The sequence below is a fragment of the Aspergillus undulatus genome (genome assembly GCF_047715775.1).
Source record: "Aspergillus undulatus strain CBS 261.88 unplaced genomic scaffold BDV17scaffold_4, whole genome shotgun sequence".
NCBI classification, from domain to species: domain Eukaryota; kingdom Fungi; phylum Ascomycota; class Eurotiomycetes; order Eurotiales; family Aspergillaceae; genus Aspergillus; species Aspergillus undulatus.
Genome location: NW_027396608.1, coordinates 500,415 through 528,339, shown reverse-complemented (window position 1 = coordinate 528,339; position 27,925 = coordinate 500,415). Strand labels below are relative to the sequence as shown.

General features: G+C 52.2%; 10 protein-coding genes across 10 annotated transcripts; 6 read left to right on the top strand and 4 right to left on the bottom strand.

Annotated features, from left to right (window-relative positions):
* Window position 1: 1 nt before the first annotated feature.
* tom70 (putative mitochondrial outer membrane translocase receptor (TOM70)) lies at window positions 2-2,113 on the top strand (the record flags this gene model as incomplete). Its single annotated transcript, XM_073761174.1, has 5 exons — window positions 2-323; window positions 381-463; window positions 520-1,291; window positions 1,339-1,812; window positions 1,866-2,113. 5 exons carry the CDS (start codon window positions 2-4, stop codon window positions 2,111-2,113), a joined length of 1,899 nt encoding a protein of 632 aa, XP_073619909.1.
* Window positions 2,114-3,143: 1,030 nt separating this feature from the next.
* On the top strand, window positions 3,144-5,387 carry BDV17DRAFT_287433 (FHA domain protein; the record flags this gene model as incomplete). Its single annotated transcript, XM_073761173.1, has 4 exons — window positions 3,144-3,159; window positions 3,224-3,429; window positions 3,489-3,621; window positions 3,673-5,387. The coding sequence occupies 4 exons, from the start codon at window positions 3,144-3,146 to the stop codon at window positions 5,385-5,387; spliced, it is 2,070 nt and encodes a 689-aa protein (XP_073619908.1).
* Window positions 5,388-9,330: 3,943 nt separating this feature from the next.
* Window positions 9,331-13,704, top strand: BDV17DRAFT_279347 (uncharacterized protein; the record flags this gene model as incomplete). Its single annotated transcript, XM_073759704.1, has 11 exons — window positions 9,331-9,666; window positions 9,745-10,501; window positions 10,684-10,832; window positions 11,017-11,820; window positions 11,882-11,915; window positions 11,969-12,084; window positions 12,148-12,149; window positions 12,229-12,783; window positions 12,829-13,026; window positions 13,105-13,546; window positions 13,609-13,704. 11 exons carry the CDS (start codon window positions 9,331-9,333, stop codon window positions 13,702-13,704), a joined length of 3,489 nt encoding a protein of 1,162 aa, XP_073619907.1.
* A 119-nt stretch (window positions 13,705-13,823) lies between these two features.
* Window positions 13,824-15,559, bottom strand: BDV17DRAFT_287431 (putative monooxygenase; the record flags this gene model as incomplete). The annotated part of the gene is made up of 6 exons (XM_073761172.1): window positions 13,824-14,049; window positions 14,120-14,226; window positions 14,302-14,491; window positions 14,550-14,598; window positions 14,652-14,707; window positions 14,757-15,559. 6 exons carry the CDS (start codon window positions 15,557-15,559, stop codon window positions 13,824-13,826), a joined length of 1,431 nt encoding a protein of 476 aa, XP_073619906.1.
* Window positions 15,560-16,286: 727 nt separating this feature from the next.
* BDV17DRAFT_252770 (MARVEL domain-containing protein) lies at window positions 16,287-17,772 on the bottom strand. Its single transcript, XM_073756587.1, has 3 exons — window positions 17,402-17,772; window positions 17,053-17,319; window positions 16,287-16,995 (listed from the first exon to the last, which is right to left on the bottom strand). The coding sequence occupies exons 1-3, from the start codon at window positions 17,441-17,443 to the stop codon at window positions 16,777-16,779; spliced, it is 528 nt and encodes a 175-aa protein (XP_073619905.1). The 5' UTR covers window positions 17,444-17,772; the 3' UTR covers window positions 16,287-16,776.
* Window positions 17,773-18,345: 573 nt separating this feature from the next.
* BDV17DRAFT_279345 (uncharacterized protein) lies at window positions 18,346-19,970 on the bottom strand (the record flags this gene model as incomplete). Its single annotated transcript, XM_073759703.1, has 3 exons — window positions 18,346-19,297; window positions 19,345-19,863; window positions 19,963-19,970. 3 exons carry the CDS (start codon window positions 19,968-19,970, stop codon window positions 18,346-18,348), a joined length of 1,479 nt encoding a protein of 492 aa, XP_073619904.1.
* A 659-nt stretch (window positions 19,971-20,629) lies between these two features.
* Window positions 20,630-21,952, top strand: BDV17DRAFT_146427 (AP-1 complex subunit sigma). Its single transcript, XM_073754398.1, has 5 exons — window positions 20,630-20,680; window positions 20,730-20,763; window positions 20,841-20,958; window positions 21,060-21,509; window positions 21,628-21,952. The coding sequence occupies exons 1-5, from the start codon at window positions 20,670-20,672 to the stop codon at window positions 21,630-21,632; spliced, it is 618 nt and encodes a 205-aa protein (XP_073619903.1). The 5' UTR covers window positions 20,630-20,669; the 3' UTR covers window positions 21,633-21,952.
* Window positions 21,953-22,087: 135 nt separating this feature from the next.
* On the top strand, window positions 22,088-23,751 carry BDV17DRAFT_146425 (RNA polymerase III-inhibiting protein MAF1). The gene is made up of 2 exons (XM_073754397.1): window positions 22,088-22,330; window positions 22,392-23,751. The coding sequence occupies exons 1-2, from the start codon at window positions 22,325-22,327 to the stop codon at window positions 23,379-23,381; spliced, it is 996 nt and encodes a 331-aa protein (XP_073619902.1). The 5' UTR covers window positions 22,088-22,324; the 3' UTR covers window positions 23,382-23,751.
* A 175-nt stretch (window positions 23,752-23,926) lies between these two features.
* On the top strand, window positions 23,927-26,365 carry BDV17DRAFT_146409 (uncharacterized protein). The gene is made up of 3 exons (XM_073754396.1): window positions 23,927-24,020; window positions 24,133-24,870; window positions 24,936-26,365. The coding sequence occupies exons 1-3, from the start codon at window positions 23,964-23,966 to the stop codon at window positions 26,205-26,207; spliced, it is 2,067 nt and encodes a 688-aa protein (XP_073619901.1). The 5' UTR covers window positions 23,927-23,963; the 3' UTR covers window positions 26,208-26,365.
* On the bottom strand, window positions 26,365-27,922 carry BDV17DRAFT_299537 (endoplasmic reticulum-Golgi intermediate compartment family protein; the record flags this gene model as incomplete). Its single annotated transcript, XM_073763889.1, has 3 exons — window positions 26,365-27,055; window positions 27,133-27,723; window positions 27,832-27,922. The coding sequence occupies 3 exons, from the start codon at window positions 27,920-27,922 to the stop codon at window positions 26,547-26,549; spliced, it is 1,191 nt and encodes a 396-aa protein (XP_073619900.1). The 3' UTR covers window positions 26,365-26,546.
* Between the last annotated feature and the right edge of the window lie 3 nt (window positions 27,923-27,925).

Sequence of the window (27,925 nt, the reverse complement as noted above, 5' to 3'; positions counted from 1 at the left end):
CATGTCCAGCGCCTCACCTCTGCCCGAACCATCCAAGAACGTGGTTATCGACACTGCTTCTCTTCCCGCTTCCTCCTCCACATCCGTCTGGGACCGCATCTCGAAATGGGTGTCTGAGAACAAGGCGCTTGTCTACACCGTTGCGGGTGTTGCGGTCGTCGTGACCAGCGCCGGTGTCGTCTACTACCTCTCCGACTCCGGCCGGTCCGCGAAGTCGTCCACCACCGCGCCCGGCGAAAAGAAGAAGAGCAAGAACCAGCGACGAAAGGAGAAGAAGAAGGCCGAGGAGGAGAAGAAGACCAAAGCGGCCTCTGTCCAGGACGGTGCGTGCTCACGTGGGCCCATATCGCCAGTCGCGCATCATCGCTGATTAATCTCAGAACAAACAGCAAAGAAGTCCGAGGAACCTTCAGAAGAAATCCCTGACGTTGACGAGACGACGGTCGGACAGTTGGACGAGGAGGTGCGTCTGATTGGTATCTAGGTCGGCGAAAGTGCTGACGAAATATCTCCCTCTAGACTAGAAAAGCCTACGCCACGAAGTTAAAGGTCGCCGGTAACAAAGCCTACGGCTCCAAGGACTACAACAATGCTATCAAGCTCTACGGAAAGGCCATTATCTGCAAGCCTGACCCCGTCTTCTACTCGAACCGCGCCGCCTGTTACAATGTTCTATCGGAATGGGAGAAGGTTGTCGAGGACACTAGTGCTGCGCTTGCGATGGACAGCGAATACGTCAAAGCTCTGAACAGGCGCGCTATTGCCTACGAGCATCTTGAGAAGTTCAGCGAGGCTCTTCTCGACTTCACCGCCAGCTGCATCATCGATGGCTTCTCAAACGAAGTCAGCCGTGTTGCTCTTGAACGGCTCTTGAAGAAGGTTGCGGAGCGGAAGAGCAAGGTCATCCTGGAGGCAAAGGGCAAGAAGCTCCCCAGCCCGACTTTCGTTTCCAACTATCTCCAAAGCTTCCGCCCCCGACCTCTCCCCGAGGGTCTTGACGAGTCTGTCGATATCCCCGAAGAGTCTGGAAAGGGTCAACTCCGCAAGGGTTTGCTAGCAATGGGCAAGAAGACCGGAGACGGCTACGAGGAGGCTGCCGCCGCCTTCATCAAGGCTTTGGAGCTCGGTGACCTCGGTGAGTTCGAGGGTGTTGCCTTGAACCACCGCGCCACCTTCACATACTTGCAGGGTAATGCTCAAGACGCTCTTGCCGATCTGAACAAGAGTATTGAGGTGGACCCCTCCCTCGTTCAGAGCTATATCAAGCGTGCAAGCCTGCACCTTGAGCTAGGTAAGTTTCTTTATTATTCTAGGATGGCGAATTTCTAACTGCAACAGCCAACAAGGAAGCTGCTCAGGATGACTTTGAGCTCGCGATCACTCACAACAAGGATGACCCTGACATCTACTACCACCGCGCTCAGCTCCACTTTATCCTCGGCGAATTCGCAGAGGCCGCCAAGGACTACCAAAAGTCCATCGACCTTGACCGATCGTTCATCTACTCTCACATCCAACTCGGTGTTACGCAGTACAAGATGGGATCCGTCGCATCCGCGATGGCTACTTTCAGGAGATCTGTGAAGAACTTCGAGGACGTGCCTGATGTTTACAATTACTATGGTGAACTGCTCTTGGACCAGCAGAACTTCTCCGAAGCTATCGAGAAGTTTGACAAGGCCGTCGAGATGGAGAAGCAAAGCAAGCCCATGGGAATCAATGTCCTTCCTTTGATTAACAAGGCCCTTGCTCTGTTCCAGTGGAAGCATGACTTTGGGGAAGCCGAGCAGCTGTGTCAGAAGGCTCTGATCAGTGAGTTAAGCAGTCCTTATTCATAAACAAGTCGGAATTTAACAGTTGTCTAGTTGACCCCGAGTGTGATATTGCTGTTGGAACAATGGCCCAACTGCTCCTGCAGCAGGGCAAGGTCTCCCAGGCGCTCAAGTACTTTGAGCGCGCCGCGGAGCTAGCCCGTACCGAGCCGGAGATTGTCAACGCCATCTCATATGCCGAGGCAACTCGAACTCAACTCGAGGTCCAGGAGAAATACCCACAACTTGCCGCACGCCTGCAGAGCATGGGCGCCGGCTTCGGCGGGCCTCCCAGCATGTAGAGGCATCCGTTTTTCTTTCCGAACCAGACAATCTGGCAATAATTGACTAATTACAGTGACCTCTACCTGTGAATGTATTTATTATGTGGTTTTCCTATGTGATTTCACTTCTTTTGGACATTGATATGCGGCTTAACATTTGTTTGCTCTCCACTTTGATGATCATGCTACTTTGCAAACGGATCGGTCGGAGGCTGGATTTGCCCTCCGTGCCGGGTCACTGGACGAACAAACTCATGCATGTACCATAGTAGTAGCAGGTAATAATGGATAGAGTTGGACGGTTGAGTGGAAGAGTGCGTAAGTGGTAAGGAGACCAGGACCTTGGGTGAGCGGCTGCCATGACTGATGATGGCTCGATCGCTCGGGAGAGCCCACTCAGCCCGTGTCCACCTGATAGCGCCCACCCCACTTAGTCGGCCTACTTATCAGTAGTCCCCATCCCCATCCCCTCCCATACATGGTTACTTACCTATCTACAGAGTACTACGACGTATTCACTGCTGTGATTCATCGCCCTGAATCCCCAGAGTCCTCTCCTACTTCTCATGTCTGACTCAGCGCCGGCTCCTAACTTACGTATTCTCGGTGTTACCTAAGCTAAGGCTCCTTCCTGCGACTTCTCATCACCAACGTCACCACCACCGGGCGCCTGTTCCGTGCCTACGCTAAGAGTCACTTCCAACACTTCACCCAGCTCGAATCCCCAAACTTCACTTGACTTATTCTGGGTGACCCGGATCCTGTCATAAGCCCCCAGTCGCTCCGGACAAGCGTCTGCCTGTGTTGTCTGCCTGATGATCACAGCCTGTTATCCTAGGCTAATTTACCCCTCTCGGACCGCTAGCCTTGTCTTCAACAACGGATTCAGAGACTTTCATATTCACTGCTGGTTGTGAAAGCTCCAGCAATACCTTTTTTCTCTTCGCGCGCTCCACTACTTATAAATCGTCTCTGCCTTTGCCCTCGGACAACCCGCAACTTCCCCCTCTCGACGACCTTTCTGCTGACTTCCTGGTAATCCAACAACATGGGTCATCTACGAGGTATTTCTAGCGCTCTCCACCATCAAGCCGCTTGAAGAAATTTGTTGACACATTTTTCCCATAGCTGTCGTAGTTCTTCATGTCCTGAGCCTCACAGACCCCTTCCCTTCTCGCTCGCTCACATTCAACAACCCCACGGATCGCATCGAGATCGGTAGAGCATCGAAACGTGAAAACAAAAACCTCGCACCGAGCCCCCATAATGCCTTGTTCGATTCCCGTGTTATGTCACGAATTCATGCTGTACTCCGTGTGTCCCAAGAGAAAAAGGTGGCTGAACACTTCTTATCCCCAGTGTGTTGGATCTTTATTGACTATGGTACCTTCAGCTGGTTTACGTCTGCGATCCCGGATCCATGCACGGGACATGGTTGAATAAGAAGAAGATCCCTCTTGACAAAGAGATTACTCTATCAGACGGAGACGAGCTCACTTTTGGAGTGGAGGTCATTCGAGGTAGCGGTAAGCTTATCAAGATTTTCTTCATAAAAGTTCTATATTGACGTTCTTCAGAGACATTCCCGCCGCTTGCAGTTCGCTGCGAGTGCCAGTGGCTGGAAACACCGCATGTTCCTATTCCATCTATCGACAAAGCGCTCGCTAGCCTACGAGATAGCAAGGAAGATCAACAGAAACCCTGTTCCTTGTCTGCTAGCAACACTTTCTGTGTTCCTGATGATGACGACGATGATGATGATTATGACGACGAGGATATCGAATTTGCGGCGGCTACTACAACTGCAGTCGACCTTACAACCGACCAAACTTCCGAGTCGAATGCTTCGGATGCTGGCTCGGATTCGGAGGATAGTCGCTCAGTGGTAGAGGTTCCGTCCCCTATGACATCGCCTCTCAAGAATGGTGACCCAAAAGACACCCAGCCTTCCGAATTGTTAACGGGGCCGACTCAAGGACCTATCCAGAACTCGGACAAGCCGAGCAATGTTGCGAACCCACGCCCTAAGCAGCCTCTAGCAACCCCAAGAATGACACCGCCTTCAACTGGTTATGAGTCAGAAGATGCTGGCGGCGAAGATCAGTACTACGATGAATATTTTGCTCATAGCTCCGGTGAAGAATCCAACGTTGAGGCGGAGAATTGGGACGTTGACGGAGGAGAAGAAGAAGAAGAAGAAGAACAGGCGGATGACGAGCAGCAGCAGGAGGAAGACGAAGATGAAGAGGGAAAGGAGGATGAAGGACCCAAAATCCCTAACCTAGTGGAGGTCACATTGACCGATCTCGAACAGAGGACTGTTGAGCCCGCCGAGATGCCGACAACACTCTACCATGCTTGGAACCTGGAGCAAGGTGCCTCTTCGGGTGGTGGAGAGCCACAAACTACCACCAATATCCCCGTCTCTGCGTCCAATCCACGCGACTCCTTCACCCATTCCCTGCTAGAAAACAAACTGTCGAGCAATGACCCTCCTCAGAAGGAGCGAACAATGCCGTGCACCGACCCGATTGCTCCTCTATATGCTCCGTTTACGAGACCGGATCCGCAGCATTACTATTTACCCAGTGCAAGGCTGCCGGAACCGTTGCCGTCCTACATTGGCAACTCCACCTTCCTTCCACCGTTAATGCAGAAGCCCCAATCCCACTCCGGTTACACTCCGCCGCTCCAGAATTCTTACTCCTCGACGGCGCCTTACAATGATGGACCCTTTGCTGCCGGCATGACAATGTCAAATGTCCTGCCACCGCGGCCACCGCGAGCGAACACAACCAGCGGCAGTTCTAAGCACAGTTTCATGCCATTTAGGGAACCCGTTGCACCTCATATGCCCCGCACATTTTGTGATGCGACACTTCCTCAAGACACCACCAAAGTGGGCCAACTGCGTGAATGGAAGCCACCAAGTGTGACATCCAAGCTCACCTCTGGGACAAAGAGAAAGGCCGCGGAAATGGAAACCGAGCTAGAAGCCACAGAGCAAAGCCAAAAGACGCATGAATCAGTCACTGAAGATACTAACCTTCCCGATGCGCAGCCGCAGGCTATAATCACCGTTCCCAACGGCTCGGAATCTCAGCTTACGACTCTGAGTCTCTCCGAGAGCGCGAAGGAAGTCAAAGAAGTTGAGCGGCCATCCAAGCAGGTCAAGACTTCGCACAGAAGTAGCATTAGAAGCCATGCGGCGACGGCTATTGTTGGGGCTGTGGTGGGTGCAGTAGGGACCATTGCAGCTTTGGCTTCACTTCCCCCGGACTACTTTGCGTAGGCACATCAATGGCGCGGCGTTACAGTGGTTATGTATTGGTTCACAATTCTAGGGATAAGGTCACTTCCTGAATGGCGCTCTCTTTTTTTTCTTTTTTTCATTTGTTGCTTATGCGGTTAATTCTCTGGTGTTGGTATCAATGAAGATAAGCTAGATTGGGCACATACGGCTCCGTTACAAAATGTAGACTACCTCATGGCCTCTGACTTCATATAGTCAAATAGCAGGAAGGAGCATGGGCTGGTCAGCTGATCGGGTTATGCCGCCCTGAATTGCCCCCCTTCAAGGTACCCTTCCTTTCCTTCCTTCTCTTCCTCCCGTGTGCGACTCTTGTGTTCCCCAGCGAGGCTGGATGCGAGCTGATCCGTCTTATCAGGGAAGCGACCTGATGGCGGTGGATCTTCAGCTGCGGAAAATGGCAACGAATATCATTCTATGGCGCTTTGAGCTCCCAGTTTGGTGCGTGATGTCAACGGGCACCTGCAGGTCGCTTACAGTCACAATAGGCAGGCACACCCCGACAACACTCTTAGTGAGAACCCGGTATACATTTGACTCGTGCTCGCTATTCAGTGCCATGACAACGCTCCACCAGTGCCGGCATCCTGTCAATTGTCAACGGCCCATCAGCTCATATTCATCTCAATCGGCTGTCTCGGCAGTCCAGTTCATATGTTGTCCAGGATTTCGGTTAGTACGTACTTGGCCGGCCTCCTCGCGCAACCAATACAGTCTTTGTGATTGGTTAGAAATCAAGCTCTTGGGTTCTGTGGAAGAGAGTCGAATGCTGTTTAATTTCTCCGGGCTCACATGGAGCAATCACTTCGTGACGCTGGTGTTGGTGTCTCATCGATTTTCTGCGAGGCGGGTACATGCATGCGGCATCACTCTGAGTCCCGTCCCGCTTCCATCTGCCAGACCTGAATACAGGGAGGCTAACAAGGGTCAATGTCTCAAGCACCACGGGACCACATTGTCTTCTCCTGATTTCGGACTTCGCTTGACCAGTAAGCGTTGGGTTCGTTTGTTCCCTTCGGTTCAACGCCGCCAACCTGAACTTGACCTTGCTAGCTGGCGGCACTGGCAGTTTCTTTGCTTTTTCTAGTTTCCCGAGTCTCTCCACCCAGGCCTCGGGGTTCTCTCATCGAGTCGATGTACTGTCACTGAGATTGCAGTAGCTTTGATCCTTCGATTTTGGAAAAGTGGGTTTGTCGACGCTTGTCTTCAGGACGTGCGCAACTTTGCATGAGCTCTATGCTAGCGCAACAGTGCAAGCCAGGCATAGAGGAATACGGGATATGCTGTCTGGTGGATGTGTCCAAACTCAATCGGCGGTGTCACTCGCTCTGCGCTCTGATCCTCACGGCCGCCTCTACTGTGAGCATTATTCCCGCCGAAGAGCCAGGTTTTCAGCCGGTGCATGCTGAAATTTCATAACTGAGGCACATGATCGCAGCTGACTCAGTTTCGTGCATAGCGATAATTGCAATGTTTTCTTATTCGGTGTTACCGGATCGTGTCAGCCTTCTTCGACCGTTACTAGCGACGGCTCGCACATATCTGAGGCTGGGGCTCAAGATCGTACTCATATAGTATATCCAGCTGCATCTACCCGACCCATCGGTGGATTGAGATGGAAGACTGAAGTGTGACGTCTTTGCTTATTGGAAGAGCCCGCGCTCAATGATGCCTGTCTGTGGTGCGGATTGTTCGCGAGTCGAGTCGCACAGCTCCGTGGCGGCCATGCTCCGGCCTTATCTTCCGTGCTATTGCAGAATTTTTTCTCTCTCGATGAAGAACCAAGTTTTGATAATCCCCACTCGTAGAGCTACCTGATCGTCTAATTTATGCCGACTCTTCCTATTCGTTGGTGTCACTGCCCTGTGACTGCTCACTGCGATCATCGCAGACTCGCTGTGCTTGACGTGCAGTGTGATGTGCCTAGTCCAGTTGCCAACTGTCGGTTAAGGATATTAGCCAGTCTCCGCCCCGGCTCTACAGGACCTCGATGACAGTTCTCGTTGCCAGCGTACCGCAACTGGCTTCCCGCCATGCTGTTGGCTCGCCTGACACCCGGCACATCTGGGGCTGATTATGCGGTCGTGTCTGCAATCCTTAGTACCAAGACTAACATGCCGTATCGTCCGACGTTGTGTCATTGGCGCGGCTTACCAGAACGGTTCCTGATTTGACCATCAGGCATCCGTGAGCTCGCTGATGCCGGACTCTCATCGGCACCTCCGAGATGATATTGGACAGGAAACCCTAACTCGAACCCACTAGGATCGTGAACCCTGTGCTAGTATGTATGTCTCACGGTCAGTATCAAGGGCATTTGACATTGCACTGAGCAGGAATCAGCCTGGTTGGCTGTAAACACACTTCACCTCATTTCGCTACAATTGCCTTGATGAGATTAGAGCTGGCTGTCTTGGTGTCGTCTGCAATGAGGTATTATTTTGGTTCAGCCATCAACGGGCTTGCACCTGATTGATAAATCTTAAATAGACCCCATCCTCCAGTAGACTTCTTTCAAACCACCTTCACTACAAACCTACCTCAAGTACTTCAACACCAGATCTATCTAGCTCAAAATGGCTGACCTTGACCCCAACCACACCTCCTGCATCGGTGGGAAAACCGTACTCACATGCCGAAGCTGCGCTGGCAATGCTCCTAGGTCAGCCACCTTACCGATTTACCTAACTCGTTCACCATCCAGCTAACGCCCTCTAGAACAAGCGTGACTATGTGTTCTACTTGTGGAGGTAAGGGCTTCAATCTTTATGCCTGCGCCCGCTGCAACCCAGGAGCAGCCGCCAACCTGCACGCATCGGCGGCTACATCGGCGGCATCCACGCCTGCCTCGTTGAGCCGGAGCTCCTCAACCAGCGTCTCGAATTACTCAGAAGAGCTGAAACGGGAGGGACAGAGCGGCAGTGGGCGGTTGGGGAATACTACTTCCAACCCGAGGAGTCACAAATAGAGTCCGAAGGTCATGATTGTTGGGGATTTCCGACGGTGGTGGTTGGTTGGGCTCTGTTACGTTCACTTCTTGGCTATATTTTGTTCTGATTTGATAGGTGTTTGTTCGTATGATCCGTGTTGGGTGGAGTGGTTGTTAAGGCTGTGCCGGTGGCAGCGGCAGATGAATTTTCCATTTACCACATACTTATATAGTCTAGCTATGTACATAGATTTGATCACTGTTTTTATGTTTCGAGTTCGAGTCCACTATGTTTGCTATCAAGTACTACCTACCTAGTACCCTAGTATCCACATACCGATCTCCAACCTAACAGCCGGAAAACCCCTGCAGAGTAACAGTACGTGGCTACCTTAACAATGACAGAGATCTAAGACGTCAGCCACGAGAGCGTCACACAACAGAACGCAGACGCAGACACAGACATTGACAGACTTGACCGCTCTTTCAACCCCGTCCATTATACAAGCAAGCGTCAAGACATTGTGACATGTTTCAGGTCTCATGTGCATGTGCCCTGGTTTCTGGGCTATTGTTCTGCATGTCAGATTCTGTCATACTGCGAGCTTGCAGGACGGGTGTCTGTCAGGTGCATTGCTTATATAAGGTCGGACTCAAGACGTCAGGCCCGGAGACTTGATGTGGATACTGGATACTGAGTCATTCTGGCTGATGCTTTTTGAGGTTTATCGGACTCGTTTACTTGAATACTACTCCTAACTACTGTGTGGTGGTCGTGATCGGATAAGCCGACAGAAGTATGGAAGTGGGTATCCGGACCCGGACATGAAGCCATCGAGTCTCCACCTGCCGAAGTCTTAAATATGCTAAAGCAAGCGTCATGCCACATTGCGCCTTACACTGTACGTATGCCGGTGCTCTGTAGCAGAAGCTCGCTCGTCCATAACCAAACCCATCCTTTACCTTACTCCCCAACCCTGGGCTACCTACGCAACAATGACCAAGTCCAACAATCCCACCCTCTGGGCCGAAACCCCACCCCCCAATGACAATGAAAACGGCAATTGCAACCCATATATAATCCCCCAACTATCCGGCGAGCGCCTCACAATCCCAGGGAGCAAAGGCGCATTCCGGATCCTAGCGTCGTCGAAGCAAACGAACGGGCTGATGGCCGTGTTCCAGTCCGGCGCTGTCCTCTCGGATGCGCCGGGGTTCCACTACCATAATCAGGCGCACGATGTCTTCCTGGTTACGAAGGGGTTTTTGAAGCTGTGGAATGGTGGCAAGTGTAGGGTTTTGGGGGCGGGGGATTTTGGGTATGTTCCGCCGGTATGTATACCCTATGCAGCCCTTCTTACTGTAAATTCTACAATGGAAATGTATGCTAATTGATGGTGGATTTTGCAGGGAATAATCCACAACCCCGAACTCCTCGGCCCACACACAGAAACCTTCGGCGTCGTAACACCAGGCGACTGGGTCGATTTCTTCCGATACATCTCCGATCCATACCGTGGGATCCTGGTCCCAGAATCCGACGACCGTGATCTGAAGGCCCTCCTAATCCCAAAAGTCATGGCCGCAAAGAGCCAATTCGACGTTGTCTTCCAGCCAGATTATACCCCGCCGCCATTAGGCGAGTGGGATGCGGACGACGAGAAACTGCCCGAGCCAGCGGATGAAAGTAAGCCGGAGCCGTACTTCCTGCGCGCGAATACGGGGCCGCGGTATATGGCCGGCGGTGTGCTTAGCAGGCCGTTTATAACGACGGCGCAGAGTGGGGGTGTCATGGCGATATCGAGTATTGAATCGAGTGGGGAGTACGGAGTTGGTGCAAATGTTCTGGCGCGGTTGATGACGTTCAAGAGGGTGGATCATTGTCTTGCTGTGCTTGAGGGGACGTTGGTCGTTAAGTTGGAGCGCGAGGAGGGGGTCATTGAAGAGGTCGTCCGCGAGGGCGAGACGGTGGTTGTTCCGTCGGGCCAGGCATTTGCGCTGGAGTTTCGGAGTCGGTATGTAAGGGTCTGGTCGTTTGCGGATGGAGATGGGATTGAGGCACTTGTGCAGAGGGTTGGAGCGCCCTTCAAGGGAGTGGTGCTGCCGGAGAGTGTCGAGGGGAGAGGATGGGATGAGGAGACTGTCAGCAAGGTTGCGGGGGAGCTGTGTATAACTTTATGAACAAATCATGTATGCATTAATGTTATGCGGAGAAGACATCATGTCTGTGGGGTCCGGGAATTCCGACTTTTCAGCTTCACTTCACTTCCCCAGGATTTCCCTTTCCCCAGACTATCTTGCATCGTCACTGCATCATACCATATCCGTCACATCTGGGACCGCTGGCAGATGGGTCATGCCACGCCAATCCACCGCTCATCGCGAGGGGGCTGAGGAACCCCCTCGGTCGAAGCGACCTCGCGCCGCGCAAGCCTGCGACAGGTGTAGGTCGAAGAAGTACAAGTGTGATGAACTATATCCGTGCTCGCATTGTAAGAGTGCGTATAATATATGCTGCGCTTTGAGCATGGGAACTGACGAGCGAAGAAAGCCAGCTCAATTGCATCTACCAGGGGAACTACCGGCAGCTGGAGAGCGGCCGATCTGCCAGGTACGCGACTGGTTCTGTTTGGGATATTCCTACTGCAGACTAACAGCAGTAGCTATGTCCAGGACCTCGAGAGAAAGGTCGAAGAGCTCAATGCAAAGCTCCAGGCCGCAGAGTCAAAGCTCTCGCCCCGCGACGAGCCCTCACATATCAACGCGACGCCATCCTCGATGCCATTGCCCACCGACAGACCAACCCTAACACCGACATCAACATTAAGACACCCGGAAGAGCCGGAACCACCATATGGCACCGACGCTGATGGACCCCAAGATGAAGGCGACCCCGTCGAAGACGAAATCACCGAGGTAAACCACCACACCAACGGCATCGAGTTCCACGGGAGCACATCATCCGTCGCGTTGCTAGGCCATCTCCAGAAAGCGCGCGACCAGCCGGAAACATCGACTCAATGGCCTACAACTCACGGTCGTGGGAGTCGCCGACCCGCTTCCTACTCGATCGTGTCAACTCTGCACAACGCCAGCTTCTCGCCCAGTGCCCACGCCCACGCCAACGCGCCGCAATCTCTCGCCGCCGTCCACGAACACAACTACTACTTTGAGCAAGCGCACGTCTTTATGAGCGGGTACTTTGAGAACGTGCACTTCATCCACCCATTCATCAATAAGGAAGATTTCCATTTACGCGCGCACGATCTGTGGCTTCGACGCACGCCCACGCCTGATCCGAGCTTTATAGCGCTTTATCTGGCTGTTCTATCTTTCGGGGCGCTGCTAAGGGTCTGGGATGAGGCGACGTTAGGCGGGTTGACGAGGTTTGAGTGGAGCCGAAAGTTATTTGGTGAGGCGCAGATGTACTTGAATTATCTCCATTTTCCGAATAATTTGGATGCGGTGCAGTGTCTTTACCTTATGGTATGTTTGCTCTTATCAAGATCTTTCAAGCTTCAGTGGTGCTAATCTGCCGTTGTATAAGGCAAAAATATGCCAGAATGAGCTCAACCCGAACTGTTCGTTTCCAAGCCCTGCTAACTCAATCCAAAGTACTTTCTAACTCCAGCAGTGGCATATATGTACCTCGGCCTCGCCGTCCGCACCTGTCTCGCAGCCGGATTCAACCGCAACGTGCGCACCTCCAGCGACCCGCGCGCAGAATGGATCTCCAAAACATGGTGGTACGTCTATCCTTCTTTCCTTATCCTACTTGTAAAAAACACTTACTTACCATATCTGCCAAATCAGGGGTCTCTACTCCCTAGAAATGTAAGCCAACCGAATAACCCCACCTCCAAACCACCCCACCACAAGACTGACAATGAATAGAGAAATGTCCTTCTCCCTCGGCCGCCCCGACACCCTAGGCCTAGACGACTACCACAACCGCCCCCTCCCAGCAAGAGATACATCCCAACACGCCATAATTCCCTGGATGGTCGACTTCGCACGTATAACGCGCAAAGTCTCCGTGCAGATCTACCACCGCCGCCTGAGCCTGCATGAGAAATTAACCGTTGCGCTAGCGATCGAGGCGGAGCTTGATGCGTGGATGGCCGGGTTACCCGTTTGGATTCGGCCGGATTTTATCTCAAGTTCAGGTTCAGGGGGGAGCCGTAATGGTGACGGGAATGGGAATGGTGCAGACAGGGAAAAGGAGAGGAATGACCTTAAGGATCCGAAGTGGGCGAGGAGGCAGAGGCTTGTTCTGGGGATTCGGTACTATAACGTCAAGACGCTTCTCTTTCGGCCGTTTTTGAGGCATGCTACGACTCTTGAGGCAAGAGCGCGAGTGAGGACGACTTCCGCTCCAAAAGCCGGATTTGCGACCAGGCATCCAGCGCCAGCTGGGTCACCTGCAACAAGCCAATCCTCCGCACCCACGTCCACATTGACATCGACACCCGCGGACCCAGAAAGAGACCTCAGCCTCAACCTCAACCACGAAACAACAACCCATCTCACCACCACAATCCACAAATGCCTCTCCGCCGCCCGAAACACAATCTCCGTCATCCACGACATCTACCGCGTACATACCTTCTTCCGGTGCTGGTGGTATAACACGACATACGTGACGTTCGCGGTTTCGACACTCCTATTGCCGCTATCTCATTCCCTTCCGCCGTTGAAAACAGGGTCTGATCGAGAGCCCCAACAAGCAGACTGTGCACATCCAGATTCAGAAAAAGATAAAGATATGAGCAAAGAATCAATAACCCGCTCCATTGAAAAAGCAATCGAGATCCTCGAAGCCACGGATGAATCCGTCGTGACGAGGAAATCAGCTGAGATTATTCGGTACTATCTGCGTGAGTTCCAGGCAAGGCGGGAGGACTCGTCTGCGGCGGATTTTGCATTGCAAGGTCGAGAGCGAGAGCGCGATGGAGGTCGAGGTCGGAACGGGATGCCGCAGGGCGAGCGGGTGGTTGAGGGAGTTGATCTCGGTGTCGGTGTTGGCGGTCCAGCTGGAGCTGGAACTGCACCTGCATCTGGATCTACATGGCTCGGAGGCGCCGGAAACGCACCGTATATTAACGACTCCCGCTTCGGATTTGAATCAGGCCATGGCCACAGCCATGCTGGGACAGGTGTTCCTGGGGCTGCTGTACCTCCTACAGTACCTGGAGGGGAGTTTGATATTCCGGTAAGGTTTTATCTTACCCTACCCTACGAATACCTGGCAAATTACTAAGTAAACAATGCTAGGACTGGGCATACGGCTTCGGTTTTCCCGACTGTTCGTTTGATGGTATAGCGCGGTTCTTTGATGATCTTGGTGGGTTGCCGATTTTGGATGAGTGATTATATATAGGGTTTGTTTCTTCACGTACATAGTTACTACTTACATATCTGCGTTTCTTGTATATATTGTATTCAATTAAACAATGTTGATCCAAGATAGACTATACTTAACAACAGACTTAAAGAACAAGTTTCCCAACACCAAACAACACAATCGGGAGATAAAGCGGTAGGAGGTACGAGGTTATACCCTTCCACGACAACTTCTGCCCGCTAGTCAACGACATTGTAGCCGCTTTCGTGCTTGCACTTAGACCGAAAATCTCCGGGTTTACCGCAACAGCGTTTTCAACTTCTTTAATGGCGTCGTAGCCGTATAACCAGGGCTGGACGACGGGGCAGGTCCTGCAGGAAAATGAGCAATTGCCGTTGACGAAAAGTGGATTTTTGGATGATTGGGAAGGAAAAGACATACCATCGACTCGGAAACGCGCCCTCGATCTGATCGTTGCCCAGTTGAGCCCGGAAAATACGGTCTCGAGTTTCTTGTTCGGGGCCGTCGGGGAGGTGGAAGTCGTGTCTCTTCATTTCACATTATCAGCCTCACTTTTTGAAGCATATATCAGTTCAATTAGCTGGAGAAATAGGGGTACGAACCTGCTTGAATGTCTCCCGCACAATCGCCTCCCCTCTATTCTTGCGCAAGGACTCATACAGTTTCAAGATTGACGGTAGCTGGGATTTGTCTGTGAGATGGCCAAGCAGGCCGCCGAGGACAGCACCATCTTCGAGAGAGGAGTTTGCGCCTTGCGCGAGGTAGGGGAGCATTGGGTGGCAGGCGTCGCCGCTGGCGAAATGGTTAGGGTTGGATATCAGTGGGTAAGTCGTTGCAGGAATATACGTACACGAACACGAGAGTTGAAGAGGGATTTACCCATGATTCCATTTCGGGGTCTAGAGGTTGATTGTTAGGTGGGCCAGAAATTAGAACGGCGGATGGAACATACGGTGCATGAGCTTCCACTTGTCGACTTTATCCACATAGGAGAGGAACCGCGTTAAACTGCTTCTTTAGTTCCACACCTTGGTCAAAAAGTAGAAGTGAGACGTACACCGGATCCCACCCCGTAAAGAGCTTCTTCATCTCGTCAACAGACCCCTTTTGCCTCGCTACCCCCGGCGCGAGATCATCGGGCACAAGCAGCACAATATTGATCATATCACCTCCACGCAGAGAATAAGAGACCACATGAGCCCCCGGCCCAACCCAGAAATGTACCTGTGGGTTTTGCACAAATGCTCTTAGTTCTGGGTCTGATATCTGGTCAACGTGCAGGACAATCCGGTACGCAAGGTCACCCGTAGGCAGAGGGTCGTCTTTTCGTCCTTGCAGACACTCCCGGCAACGACTCCAGAGACCATCTGCTGCGACGATAAGATCTGATGTATACTGCCCCCCGGAAGCAGTGTAGACTCTTGCCCCGTTTCCGCCTGGATGATCGTCTATCTTTTCGACCCGTTCCCCCAATCTCAAGTCAACCCCTAACCCTGTGGCTTTATCAACAAGCGCCTGCTGCAGATCGACGCGGTGTACATCCACAAAGGGTGCCTCATTCCCGTACTTTGCTCTTATATGCTTGTCAAAAATCGCATCATGCGCTAGGGTCTCGCCTGTATACCGATGCACGCTCAGCGTGCGTGGCTCGACGGCATCTGTCCAGATGCTGTCGCGCAGACCCCAATGCTTGAAGAGCCGCGATGCATTAGGTGTCACTTGTAGACCCGCACCAACCTCGGCGAGCTCCGAGGCCTGCTCTAGGACTGTGACGGTGTGTCCGGACTGGGCGAGGGAGATGGCCGTTGCGAGGCCTGAAAGGCCGGCGCCGACGATTGTGATACGGAGGGGTTGCGGCATTGTAGAATGGTGGAAACAGTTTGTGTTAGACGAAGAGAACTGATCAAGAACTGAGCTGAGATCGAGTTATAGCCCAGCTGGTTGTCCAGAGGATGTGCATTGCTCGGGATATCCGGCTCGGATTGTCCAGCTTACAGTGTGGGGGGAGGGGAGGAGGATATCCGGGGCTGGTCCGGGGAATGCTTATGCGGGTCTGGGCAATAGGAATTCCCTAATTCCGCAATCAATCTGAAATCCGACATCGCTTGCATTGCAGGGAGCTTAGTAGTAATCGGTCCCTTGGGCCAGGCTTGTCCTAGCCTAGCTTTTCACCTGGACGCACTTCATCTCGTGCACAGTTGACGGTACTGCCAGACGTTACAGCTGGTCATGAAGTAGCTTCGAAACTGGATATCCTTTAATCCAAATCAAGAGAAATGTCAATAAGCAGAACAAAGAGGCAACTAGAATGAAATCCCGGAGCAAAATGCCATGGCAGGCACGAACAGGAAAGGGAGTGGAAGGAACTTTGCGGCCCGAGAGTCGATCACACCTTCCATTGGCCTCTTGAGGTTCGTGACGAGCCGATTTGGAAGGAACCATCCAACCTTTATCGCTCCTTCCGTTTGCTTTCAGGTCAGTCGTGCCTGCCGTAATGGATACATGACACTAGATGGGTCGCTCCTTCCCCAAGTTGTCCCCTTAATAGGTCGGACATAGAAGGAGATAAGAAGCAACCTTAGGCTTAGATCGCTGCTTAGGCTTCGACAAATGTATGTAGTAGAGCTTGAGTCTGCGATAATAAAAGACAACTGTAACCTGAAGATGAGATACTGTACGGCGCGCGTATCCAGCAAACAGATAAGAGAAGATCAATGCAGGATAAATCCAAAAACGAACATAAGACTCAAATTTTCCAAAACACAAAACACCAACCCCTTCACGGGTCCCCAAGTCAAACTCCATCCTATTATAGTATTATGTTTCCCGTACGTATAACATATCCATATCCATTTCCATTTCCATTTCCATTTCCATTTCCATTTCCATTTCCGTACCTGCGTTATCATTTAATGTATTATTAGAATAGTATCGGCAATCGGAACCAGCCAGATTATAAACTGATACGCGTCGTGGTCGTATACCGTATACTCGTTGGCATTTATAATGCCATTCACTGTCCGTGTCTTTATAGCGCCGTCCATCGCAGATTGTCATGCGGCAGGCAATTAAGGCGTTTAGACCTGGGCCATGGTAGGACGGCTGCTACCGCGGGCAGGTCCGACGCGCGGGCGCAGGTCCGCACCGGCACGGCGCGACTGCAGGATCGAAAGCACCCATGAAGCAGTGTACCCAGCCCACGCGAACCAAAGGAAGGCAGTCGACGCCTGGGCCTCACGGCAGCGCTTTGTAGGATTCATGGAGCCGTTGGTAACTGAGTTGTTGAGGACGTATTCCTACCTGTTGTTAGTACTCGCCATGGAACAAGGGATAATGGGGTAGGAAAGACATACGCGGTTGCTGCAAGAGTGGCACTCCAGCTCAGCGGCCAGGGCAATCGCGCAAGTGAGGAAGAGGAGCATGTTCAGGGTATCCAAAACGATGAGGATGATGGGGTGAATTGCCCAGTCTGGGTTGAAGGAGGCCGGGAAGAGGTAGAAGAGTGAGAACATCGAGAACGCCGACACAAACATGGTGTAGTTGATGATGGCCGGGTTGCCGGAGTAGGCCTGGGCGATGATGTTACCCACGAGGGCCATGATGAGCAGTGTCCAGATGAACTATAGTCCAGTAGTTAGCACTGCTGCTCATGTTGTAGATGTAGTGTAGATCACGCGTGGAGCAGCTGGAGACGCGTCTTACCTGCCATACCCGGAGGCCGAGCTGAATTCCTCCTAATGCCATTTTCCAGTCGCGTAGAGTACTCTTGAAGCAGTAGAACGATCAAACGAGATGCAGCACCCGCGAAATGAAAATGAAGTGGGATGAGGGCAGAGGAGAGGAATTTAAGGGCGGAACAGTCGGAAACTCAATGATCTGTGACGACGTCATTGCGCCCGTGCTTGTCCAGAAATCGTGAAATCACCAGTCGATCAGCCCTAAACCCTCTTGAGATCGCGCTGATCTGCCTTCGATCGCTCCGATCTGTGTGCTGCTAGCCTGTTTTCTGCACGTTGGGCAGAGCTGAGGTTGTCCTCATCCTTACTACTTTGCAGCCGTAACCTCAACTACCCTTTTTTACGGTCTTTTTCAAGAGAAGAAGGTAGACTCATCCGGGTGTGATGAACTCAAGATGCCGTCAGGCGACCATCGAACCACAGTCTGGACTCGGCGAGTCGCCTGCTGTTGGGTCCGCTGCTAGAGTGGTGTGGTGGGCCATCTTACGAGCATCAAGCTAGCAATTAAGCTTATTGTGGCTGAACTAGTCTCATAGCCGGGCGAACACCATTGAACATATAGATAGTACCAGTTCAATCATTTTGATGGTCTTCCGTAATTAATCATAAAATTTCTTCGTTATACCGTTCGAATTATACTCACTGGCCCTTTCTGCACCTCAGCTGCAGGTCCACGGCCCATTCCGGTACGTTGCATGAGAATCCCGTCTGCAAGCCCGGGCGTCCCGATCGAGGTGTTCTTTAGGTTTCTTATCGTTGTGTTTTTAGCTGGGCATCAAGTAAATGAGCAGTAATACGGCGAGCAGAGATAAATTTAGTCAGGGTCCGGGATGTATTGGAGTCTGTAGCTGTTCACTCGTTTACATACATATGTTGGCCCATTGGAGAATGACGTCTAGCTAAGTTTTCTTACTCTACACTCGTGCCAAAAACCTGAATCTCAGAGAAACCGGCATTCATCGTCGACTGGCTAACCGTCGTTATCCTCACGGTGAGATTTTGAGCGGCCCGATCCCCAACATCCAAGGTCCTGGCTGTCCCATAATTGCTCAATTCGCCAACCTCAAGAATTTCACCGCCATTCTCAACAACAGCGCCCTTTACTTGATCGTCAAGATTCGGGCGATCATGAAGAACAATCCGAGAAATCAGCTGCGGGCTCTCCCAGCTGAGACTTAGCCAGCTCCCGGCTTTGTCTCCCTCAGTCGCCCACTCGTGGGCATGCGCCGCTGGGAGTCCGCCAGTATTCCCGTCGATTGCTTTGTCTGGTGTTTGGTCGGCGTTGACGTTCGAGGAGGATGCTGTTACTTTTGCCTTGAAAGCTATGTTTTCGGGGTTCTGCGTGGTCGTGACCATCACAATTGCCGGGCTGCTGCCCTTTTGCTCGCTTTTCACGACGAGCTCAAACGTCAGAGTGTCTGGGTCACCGGGCGTTATGAAGAAAGGTTGACTTGTCTCAGCATCGGTCAAGTCCACAAGTGGTCCGCTGACCTGCGTCCATTCGTACACCAAAGATTCGCTGTTTGTCCCGAGGCTGGCTGTACCGTCTAGGGTTACCACGGCATCTAACCCTGCAACCTGCGAAGGGCCGGCGTTTGCAATCAGTGCTTCCTCTACCGCATGTTGGCGTTCAAGCCACCGAGGGTAGAACGCATCGTCTGCGCAAGCTAAATCACTGTTGCAAACGAAAGGGTCACTCCTTCCGTAGGCAAAAAAAGCTGATCGCTTACCCAGGAGATCAGCGCCGACCACATTTGCCGTTTTGTTCACGACCGGGTATCCCGTATACCCAGCAAGCGTCGGAACACCATCATAGAGCTCCAGCGCCTTGGTGACGAAATAAGCGGCCGAGTAATGGTCACTGTGATCCTGATCTCCGTATTGATGAACGTAATCCAGAGTGTTGACCCGTTCAGCAGAAAGTCCGAGATCAAATAGACAAGTGAGTTGACCAATTCTTCCTTCGTGTATGAGCCAGATCCACTGACAGTCCGAATACTAGGTATGCTCTCCTCCCGAAGCTTCTGTAGACTTCCGCTTCCCGTGACCTCGAAGCCCTGTCCTAGGAGATTCCCATCGGGAAGTCGTAAAAATACGAGCGAGATGCCTGGGTCTTGCTCTAGTTGGAACAACGGAGCTTCATGTCCTAGGATTTCCGCGTCTTTCTCTGTCCAGGTATTCGGTGAGTCGCTCATAAGCGCGTATGCAGTTCTTGCGCCTGCTTCTCGGCCATGCCAGTAGCTTGTCTCCTGGCCTGAATCGCCAGCAGTCAGGTACACTGTGCGAACTTCTTGGCCGGTCTGAATGTAGTGGAGCAAATCGGGTGAGAGGAAAAGTAGGTCATCATCCTGGTGAGCGACGATGTTAAGGATCTGACCTAGCGAGAACGAGGCGTAAGCAAGTACACTGCTGAATAACGCGTGGGACCTCGTGCTGAGAGACTGCGATGACACTTACAGGGTAGTCAGCTGCAGGCAAGAAGAGGCCTCTTATACATTCCTCAGATACCAAAGCTCAACTTGCAACCCATACATCGTGTCTCAGCCTCGAGAGACCAAATGCAAATCCATACTGAAGTTGGCGCTTTTCGCCCAAAAATAGTTAGCCAGCTCGCAAGCTTCACTTTCAGCCTCGTTGCTTTCTTGATCTGACTGACGTGATAGCGATTAAGATGGACATAATCTGGTGCAAGGCCCCCTGTCGTGTCTCATCCGCCTGAGTTGAAGAGCATGTTCAGGAGCGAGGAATGTAAACATTGCTCCGCCACTGCCAGGGAAGCACTCGCAGGAAGGACCATAGTGCCAATAATATTCAACAGCTCAGTTAAATTTCATTGTCAGGAGCATAGTATTAAGTGTACATTATGCGAGCGAGATCTTAGTGGTGTCCGTTGCATTCACCGGCCGATTGTATATAGTGGGGACAACTCCGGGTAACTAGCCTTCCAGACTTGAGATGTCAGTAGCGGGCAGTGTTTATATCGCTTGATGTAGATCCAAACAGGCGAGGGTGAAAAGTTCAATAAATGCTAATTCTTAGCGAAAGATTGAGTATCTCTACTCCGTAGTATCGTAGGTAATGATGCTCCAGGTACGTAGGTCGGGAAGTCGGAGGACGGAGTGCACGCAGCGGGGACAGCGACGAGCCGCCCCTAAACAATTTGCCCTCTTGAACTCCACACCACCAGCTTTTTCTCAGACTCCCCCCCACGACTCGCGTTCTCATCTTGCACAATGGCTATCCAGTAAGGCTTGAATGCTACAAGTCCTCTCTGACATGCGCTGACCCCCCAGCTACCTGATCCTCCTCTCCCGCCAGGGCAAAGTGGTTCGTCGTCACCCACCCGACTTTGCGATCTGGCCGCAAGCTCGAAGTCCAACCCTGCTAACTCAAACTCTGCACAGCGCCTTGCAAAGTGGTTCACCACCCTCTCGCCCAAGGAGAAGGCCAAGATCATCAAGGATGTAACTCAACTCGTGCTGTCCCGCCGGACGCGGATGTGCAATTTCCTTGAATACAAAGGTACGAGGTTCCGTCATGAGTCTCATCTCCCCGCATCGGACTGCCTAGTCGACTGTGACTCACCAAACTGAACCTTGCTGACTCGATATATTCTATTGCAGATACCAAAGTCGTCTACCGCCGCTATGCCTCGCTCTTTTTCATCGCCGGATGTGCCTCGACTGATAACGAGCTGATCACCCTCGAGGTCGTGCACCGATATGTCGAGCAGATGGACAAATACTATGGCAACGTTTGCGAGCTGGACATTATCTTCAACTTCCAGAAGGCGTACTTCATATTGGATGAACTACTGCTGGCGGGAGAGATGCAGGAGAGCAGTAAGAAGAACGTGCTCAGGTGTATCAGTCAACAGGACAGCTTGGAAGATATGGAGGTAAGTTCGAACTGCTTTACTGTTTTCTCTCCCAAGACCTCATCGAAACATCATGCGAGGATATGGAGGTTGGAATTTCGTGGCTGCTGCGTGTTTGAACACTTCTACAAGTCTTCCATCTGCCACCCTTGTCATGCCCAATGGCCAGTTTGCAGCTGTTATACGGTTCCAATTGGTCAGCATTGTTTTCACACCATCCATTTCCCATGTCATCGTTCTGAACGAGCGAATACCCCGAGTCTTCGGTTACCACCCGACTATCTGCCTTCAGGCGCTAATGTCTCTCACCTCAGGTTGAGGAAGATGTGGTTACGAAGATCATGTAGAAGCGTCATCAGTGATGAGCTTCCGTTTCTCTTATTGGTTTGCTTCATGGACTCGCAAGGACTGTTTATTGGCGTTCGGACGTATATAGGCGTTGACTACTACCGCCCAGTGGCTAATAATACTACTATTGACCCCATTCAGGATTCCCAGGAAGTTATGCGCAACCTCTCGCAGCAGGGACTCATGTGAAGCCAGAATTCGGCGTTGCTGGTCTGCAATTCCCTGGTTCTCATTCGGACCCGTGAGGGAGCAGAGTGATATCACTGGCTGATTGCGGCTGCCACGTGACTCTCCCCTCGGTCGCAACGCGCAACTGACCAGCGGTCGCCCAGCTTCACATCATCACCCCATTCCCTTCTGCGTTCCCCTCTCATCTCCATTCATCTTCTCGATGCTTTGAATGACTGGTGTTGCAGTGATAACCTTTTAATAACTGCCCGTTCCTTCTTATATCCCCCGATTGCGCCAGCTGTTTACGTTGCCGGGCTTATCTCCGACGATAGCAACAGCTTGAGACAACCAAGAACGACTCTCTTATTCTCAAACCCTTTGTTGCTGCTATTTCTGGAGTGTTGTGTGCTGCGTGCAAATCCTGGTTTCGCGACATATCTCTTATAACTCTTACAGTATTGAGCGACTACGTGGAATCTACACCAGTTCAAGATGAAGGTGAGATTCGATGCGACTGAGAGCCTTACTCTTTAACTTGGACTGACGCCTTATTTTATAGTTCCTCCCTCTTCCCGAGTTCGAGGACGTAACCAGTTCGCTGAATTTCGATACGGCCGATTGTCACATTGTTGGAGGGTGCGATCTGTACACAACCAAGGCCGCGCGGTCGGATCGCAAACTGTACAAAAATATCGAGCAATCGCTCGAGTCTCAATATGAATCTGTTCTCCGTCTTTCTGCGTCGCTATCACCGCCAACCGCTACAGACGCAGCCGCGTCCTTGAATCTTTCCCGATCGAGCCCCTTCGGCCCCCTGACCGACCATACGAGCCGCCGGACCTTCGCGTATTTGATCGCAACTTTAAATGCTAGCCACCCGGACTACGATTTTTCACATGTCCTACGCCCCTCCGACTTTCGCCGTGAGCGGAATTTAAAGAGAGTTATGAACACGATCGATTCCACGCTATTCAACCTCCGGCCACGTGAAACGCTCGACCTTACACCGCCCTCACCGTCCACTGTCTCCGGGTCGTACAACGCCGATGCCTCTCCGACATGGGGTCGAAGGATGTGGAAAATTCTCGATGAGCAGTTGTCTTTAAAAGAATGTGGCATCTATTCGTACTCGCCGGACGAGGACCCCTCCGATGCGGACGACGGAGCCATTTGGAGTCTTCATTACTTCTTCTTTAACCGCCATCGAAAGCGCGTCTGCTACATTTACGTCAAGGCCATTCCTATCCTCAGTCACACGCCCAGCGAGGGTTACGCGACACCTACGTCAAAGAGAACGTTTGATGACGGCCTTCTCACACCCAGTCTGGGAACGAGTAAGCGTGCCAAGTACTGGTTCGGCGAGAATGCGGAAATTGATGAGGCCGAGAGCGACACCGACATGGAAAACAACAAGTCTTCACCTATTCGCACTGAGGGTGAGGAGTTCGACAATTATGTTATGAGCGACGAGGACTTCCGCTCTCGATCCGGCAGCAAGGGCACCGTCCGCGCCATGAGTGAAGAACTCGTGGATACGATGGAGATCTGAACCCAATGATTAATGACGTAATGCTCTCTTTTCGCCTGGTTTATCTTGACAGTACCAGCTTTATTACCCTGCTTCAGTACTCGAGTCTTCGATTCAACTGTGTTTGAGCTGTTCGTTTGCGCGGCGTTTTTGCTTGCTTCTGCATTCAACGTGCACTCCCAGGGGTCGGGCGGCGCGAGGCGTTTGGCAAGGTCGCCGACAGGCCCATGTTTTTGATTTGGTTGTTATCAGGCCTGCCGTTTTGGCTGAGGCTATGGAATCGTTTTAGATGGCGTTGATACTCTACGTTGCTTGACTGACATGCTTGACTGACATTTGCTCTAACTTCAGTATATATTCTTAATTAACTTGAATTCTCAATATGATGAACAGAAACGTGATTTTATTATCGTAGTCTACATGAACTCCGTAGGTGAAGCGTCGAAGACGGTACCTAGTTACAGATTGGCGGACCTCGATCAGACGGTCCGTGCTCGAATCGGGGAAAGCTGTCCTCCCGCCCTGGTTGCATATCCATCCACTCAACAATCAACACACTCATTCCTGTTACTTTGTCTCTAAACCTTTGGCTACTCCCACACAATGGCCGACGAAGAAGAGCGCTTGAAGGCCGAGAAGCTCGCCGCGGCTAAAAAGAGGGTATGTTTTCCCTGATCAGACAAACCCCCGCCTCCAACTTACAGAGGAGATTTGCGATATCGCACTGCAATGTCCCGATGACTTTCGCTAAGATGGACTACTTTGTATCTAGGTCGCCGCCCTCCAAAAAAAGAAGAAGGCCGGAAAGAAGGGCAGTACTTCCGTAGCAGCGAAGGAGGCCGAAACACCAGAGCCAACGGAGCAATCACAACCAGCGGCAGAACCACAACCAGAGCAAGCAGGCGAAGAAGCTGAAGCTTCAACAACAGCACCGACAGAAAAGGATGAAGGCGACAAATCGCAACCAGCGCCAGCAGAGCCAGAGAAGCCCGCAGAAGAGAAGAACGAGGAGGAGGAGGAGGAATCAACAGAACCAATGCCTGATTTGCCCGCCTCAACACCATCCCCAGCCGCAGACGAAGCTGAAGCTGTGGCTGCAGCTGCATCTGGGAAACCGGAGAACCCGCGCGCCAGCCACACCCGCCAACCTTCTCTCTCAATCCAGTCGAAGATGCGCTCGTCGTCCTTCCGCAAGTCCTCAGTTTCGCAGGGTAGTGCTCCTGGCGCTGTGCTGTCTCCGTCGCTGAGCTCGACGATGAAGTCACCGTCATTGCCGCCGCTGAGTGCAGATGGGGAGGCCATACAGGAGTTATACAGGAAGCAATCTGGGCGGATTGAGGAGCTGGAGAGGGAGAACAAGCGACTTGAGAAGGAGGTGGAGGATGTTAGCACGCGGTTCAAGAAGACGGAGGATGCGTTGGAGGACTTGCGTGAGGCGAGCATTGATGTTGGAGAGTTGAGGGAGAAGTTGCGCGTTGCGGAAGAGGAAGTCAAGGGGGTTGAAGAGTTGGTGTGTTCTGTCGACTTTACAGTCGCTACAGAGGTTTCTTGGACATTTCGCTGACGAAGTTATAGAAAGCCGAAATCGCGTCTCTTCAGCGACAACTACAAACCCGCACCCACCGCAACGCCAGTGCTTCTGCGCCCGGAACCTCAGAATCTCCTCCATCCGACCTCGTACAGCAGCTCGAGTCCAAGTCCGCAGCAATGGAAGCAATGGAGCTTGAAATTTCCAACCTGCGCGCTCAGGTCTCCAAAAAATCTGCACAAGAAACCCAGATAGCAGCACTGGAAGAAAAGCTCTCTCACACCGAATCCAACCTCGAGAAAGCCCAGAACGAACTCACAGATAGCAAAGCCGCACTCATGCGCGCGTCCGAAAAAGCAGTCAAAGAGGGAGTTGACAAGACCTCCACCGAAACCCTCATCAAAAACCTGCAGCGTGAGATTGAAGAACTGAAATCAGAAAAAACCGAAGCCGAGAAGAAAGCCGACAACTTGGAGAAGAAACTCCAGGCCATTGGCAACCTGCACAAGGAGTCCGAAGCCCGACACCAGACCCGACTCCGCGAGAGCGAGAAAGCCGAAAAGGAAGCCGCATCGCTGCGCAAGAAATTAGCCAGCACGGAGAACGAGAACCTCCGTCTGAAGGAAGAACAAGAGGCCCTCCGCAAACGCCACGCCGGCACGAGCAGTGCAGAAGGAGGAGGCGCAGACGACGACGCCCTGGACGAACTAGAAGACGAAGAGCGCTCCCGCCTGCAGCGCCGAATCCGCGATTTAGAAGGCGAAGTCTTCGATCTCCGCCGCGGCGTCTGGCAGGAAAAGCGCCAGGAAATGCAGCCCGACCCAGACGCATACGAACCCGATGCCCACCACCCCAACTACGACTACGACACCGCCAATGCCTTCGACGACGTCGACCTAACCGGCGGCCGCCCCGAACACACCCGCCGCCGCAGCATGGCCCAACATCAACATCAACACCAACAGCAACATTCCTCCTTCTCCACCGTTCTAAGCAGCGGCTTCGCCGCCTTCACGGGCTCCAACTCCCCCTTCTACTCTTCTCAATCCCCGTCCCAGTCCCACCAAGCCGCACACGCGCACCCTCCGGCGGCGCGCGGAAGCCTCGAACTCCTCTCCGAGGAGAACCTGGAGGACGAATTCGACGAGGCGGAGTTTGCGCGCGCCCAGGCGGAGGAGGAGGCGAGGAAGCGTGTTGAGTGGGTGAGGGAGATTAAGCGGCAGTTGAAGGATTGGAAGGGGTGGAGGCTGGACCTTGTTGATAGTCGGGCTGGGGCTGAGGGGGCTGGTGTGGGGATGGGGGAGATCTTCGAGATATAGATAGACGGGTTCTCTTCCTGTTTGTGCCTGTGCCACTTTTGGCGCGTGATGATGTACGCTTATGGGTTGGTGTTTATATATGGTTATTGATATGGTATAGTGGACATGGCTAAGAATCATGCTGTTGGACTCTCAGAGCGTACAAAATCGTACTTAGGGTTGGTTGAATGATACCATCCTACTTAAATGTTCCGAGCAATGCTTACATGCCTCTCCCTCAAAGAATCTCATCATGCACTCAAGACAAGGTATATCAATGAAAATAAGTTTTAACACCAGCTCCAAACCCTATATATCGCAATACCAACTGACAAAATGAAATCAAATCAAATCAACAACTCACTCCTCCGTAACCTTCCCATGCAAATACCCCTCACTCCGTCCACTCCTCCGTTTCCTAAGCTCCCCAAGCCAAGACGTAATCTGATAAAGCCACCCCCCCGTAACAATAACCCCCGAAACCACATTCACAAGTCTAATAACCAGATTCAGGAACCCGGTGCGCTCTTCACTAATCAACAACAATATCGGCTCGATGTTATACTTGAAGAAAATCCCCGGGATGAGGTAGGGTGATTCGGGGAGCGCGTCGGATTGCGATGTTGCGGCGTATTGGTTTGTGAAGATGAGGTTTTTATTGCTGTGTTTGGAGGACGTCGAGGTGGGGAGGTTGTCAAGCGCGAGATTTTGGTTGCGGCTGTAGATTGTGGGGACCACGGAGAGGAAGTACTGGTATTTGTAGTAGTGGGATTCGGTTGTCGCGATGGTTTTGTCGAGCGGGTTGAGGATTGTTGGATAGTGTGGACCAAAGGAGAGTTCTGTTATCATGTGCGAGAAGTTGAATGCTGCTCCAGCCGCATCGTTAGCATTTACTTCAACTTGTGGAGGTTAAGGAGGACGAAGCGAAAGAACAGGAAAGACAAACCGCCATGATCCAAATGCTTCATCCCATCCTGATACCCGTGTCCCCTCGCCGTAATATGAAAGTCGCCCTGGACTTTATTCCCCTCCAGACTCCCATAAACGCGACAAGAATCAACTTGCTCGCCCCTGCGCAACTTCGGCCCCTTAGGAAACTTCCGATTCGGATTCCGTCTCAACTCAGAAAGAACATGTCTAGCATGCGCATCCATCTCCTGGTCCTTAATTCTCCTCTCATTCTCCTGGCTCAGCGTCTGATACTCGCGCCCGCCCGCATGCGCCTCGTAATTGCGCTTCTCCATCCACAGGCTCCAGCTCGTCGGTTCCTTGGTGAGCATTTGCGACGCGAGGACGCGGTCGCCCGCTGCGTCTTGGATGTTGATGTGGAGCGTGTCGCATGGCATGTGGATTACGGCGTCGAGGTTCAGTTGTAGGTCGTGCGAGACGCCCTTTTCGACGGTGAAGTGGTGCGCTTCGGTGCCTTTAAGCCATGTGCGGAATTCGGTTAGGGATAATATGGTGCATATTGCGAGAATTAGGACGGTCCATTGGCCGCCGCGGCGGGAGGGGGTTGTGTAGGAGGGTTTTGTTTTTGCTGTAGGCATGAGGTTAGTATGGGTTAGGCTCAATGGAATTGCGCAATGAAGAATGGGCTGTTCCGAGCGAATCAAGGTATTCAGCAGGAGAAATGTAGGAGACTCACGGAAGGCGTCGAATGTCTGGAGGCCGCCCTTCAAGGTCGACTTCTCCCCGAAGGCGTCCTCGTCGAGGCCGTGGGATGCGAACCCGTTCATGCC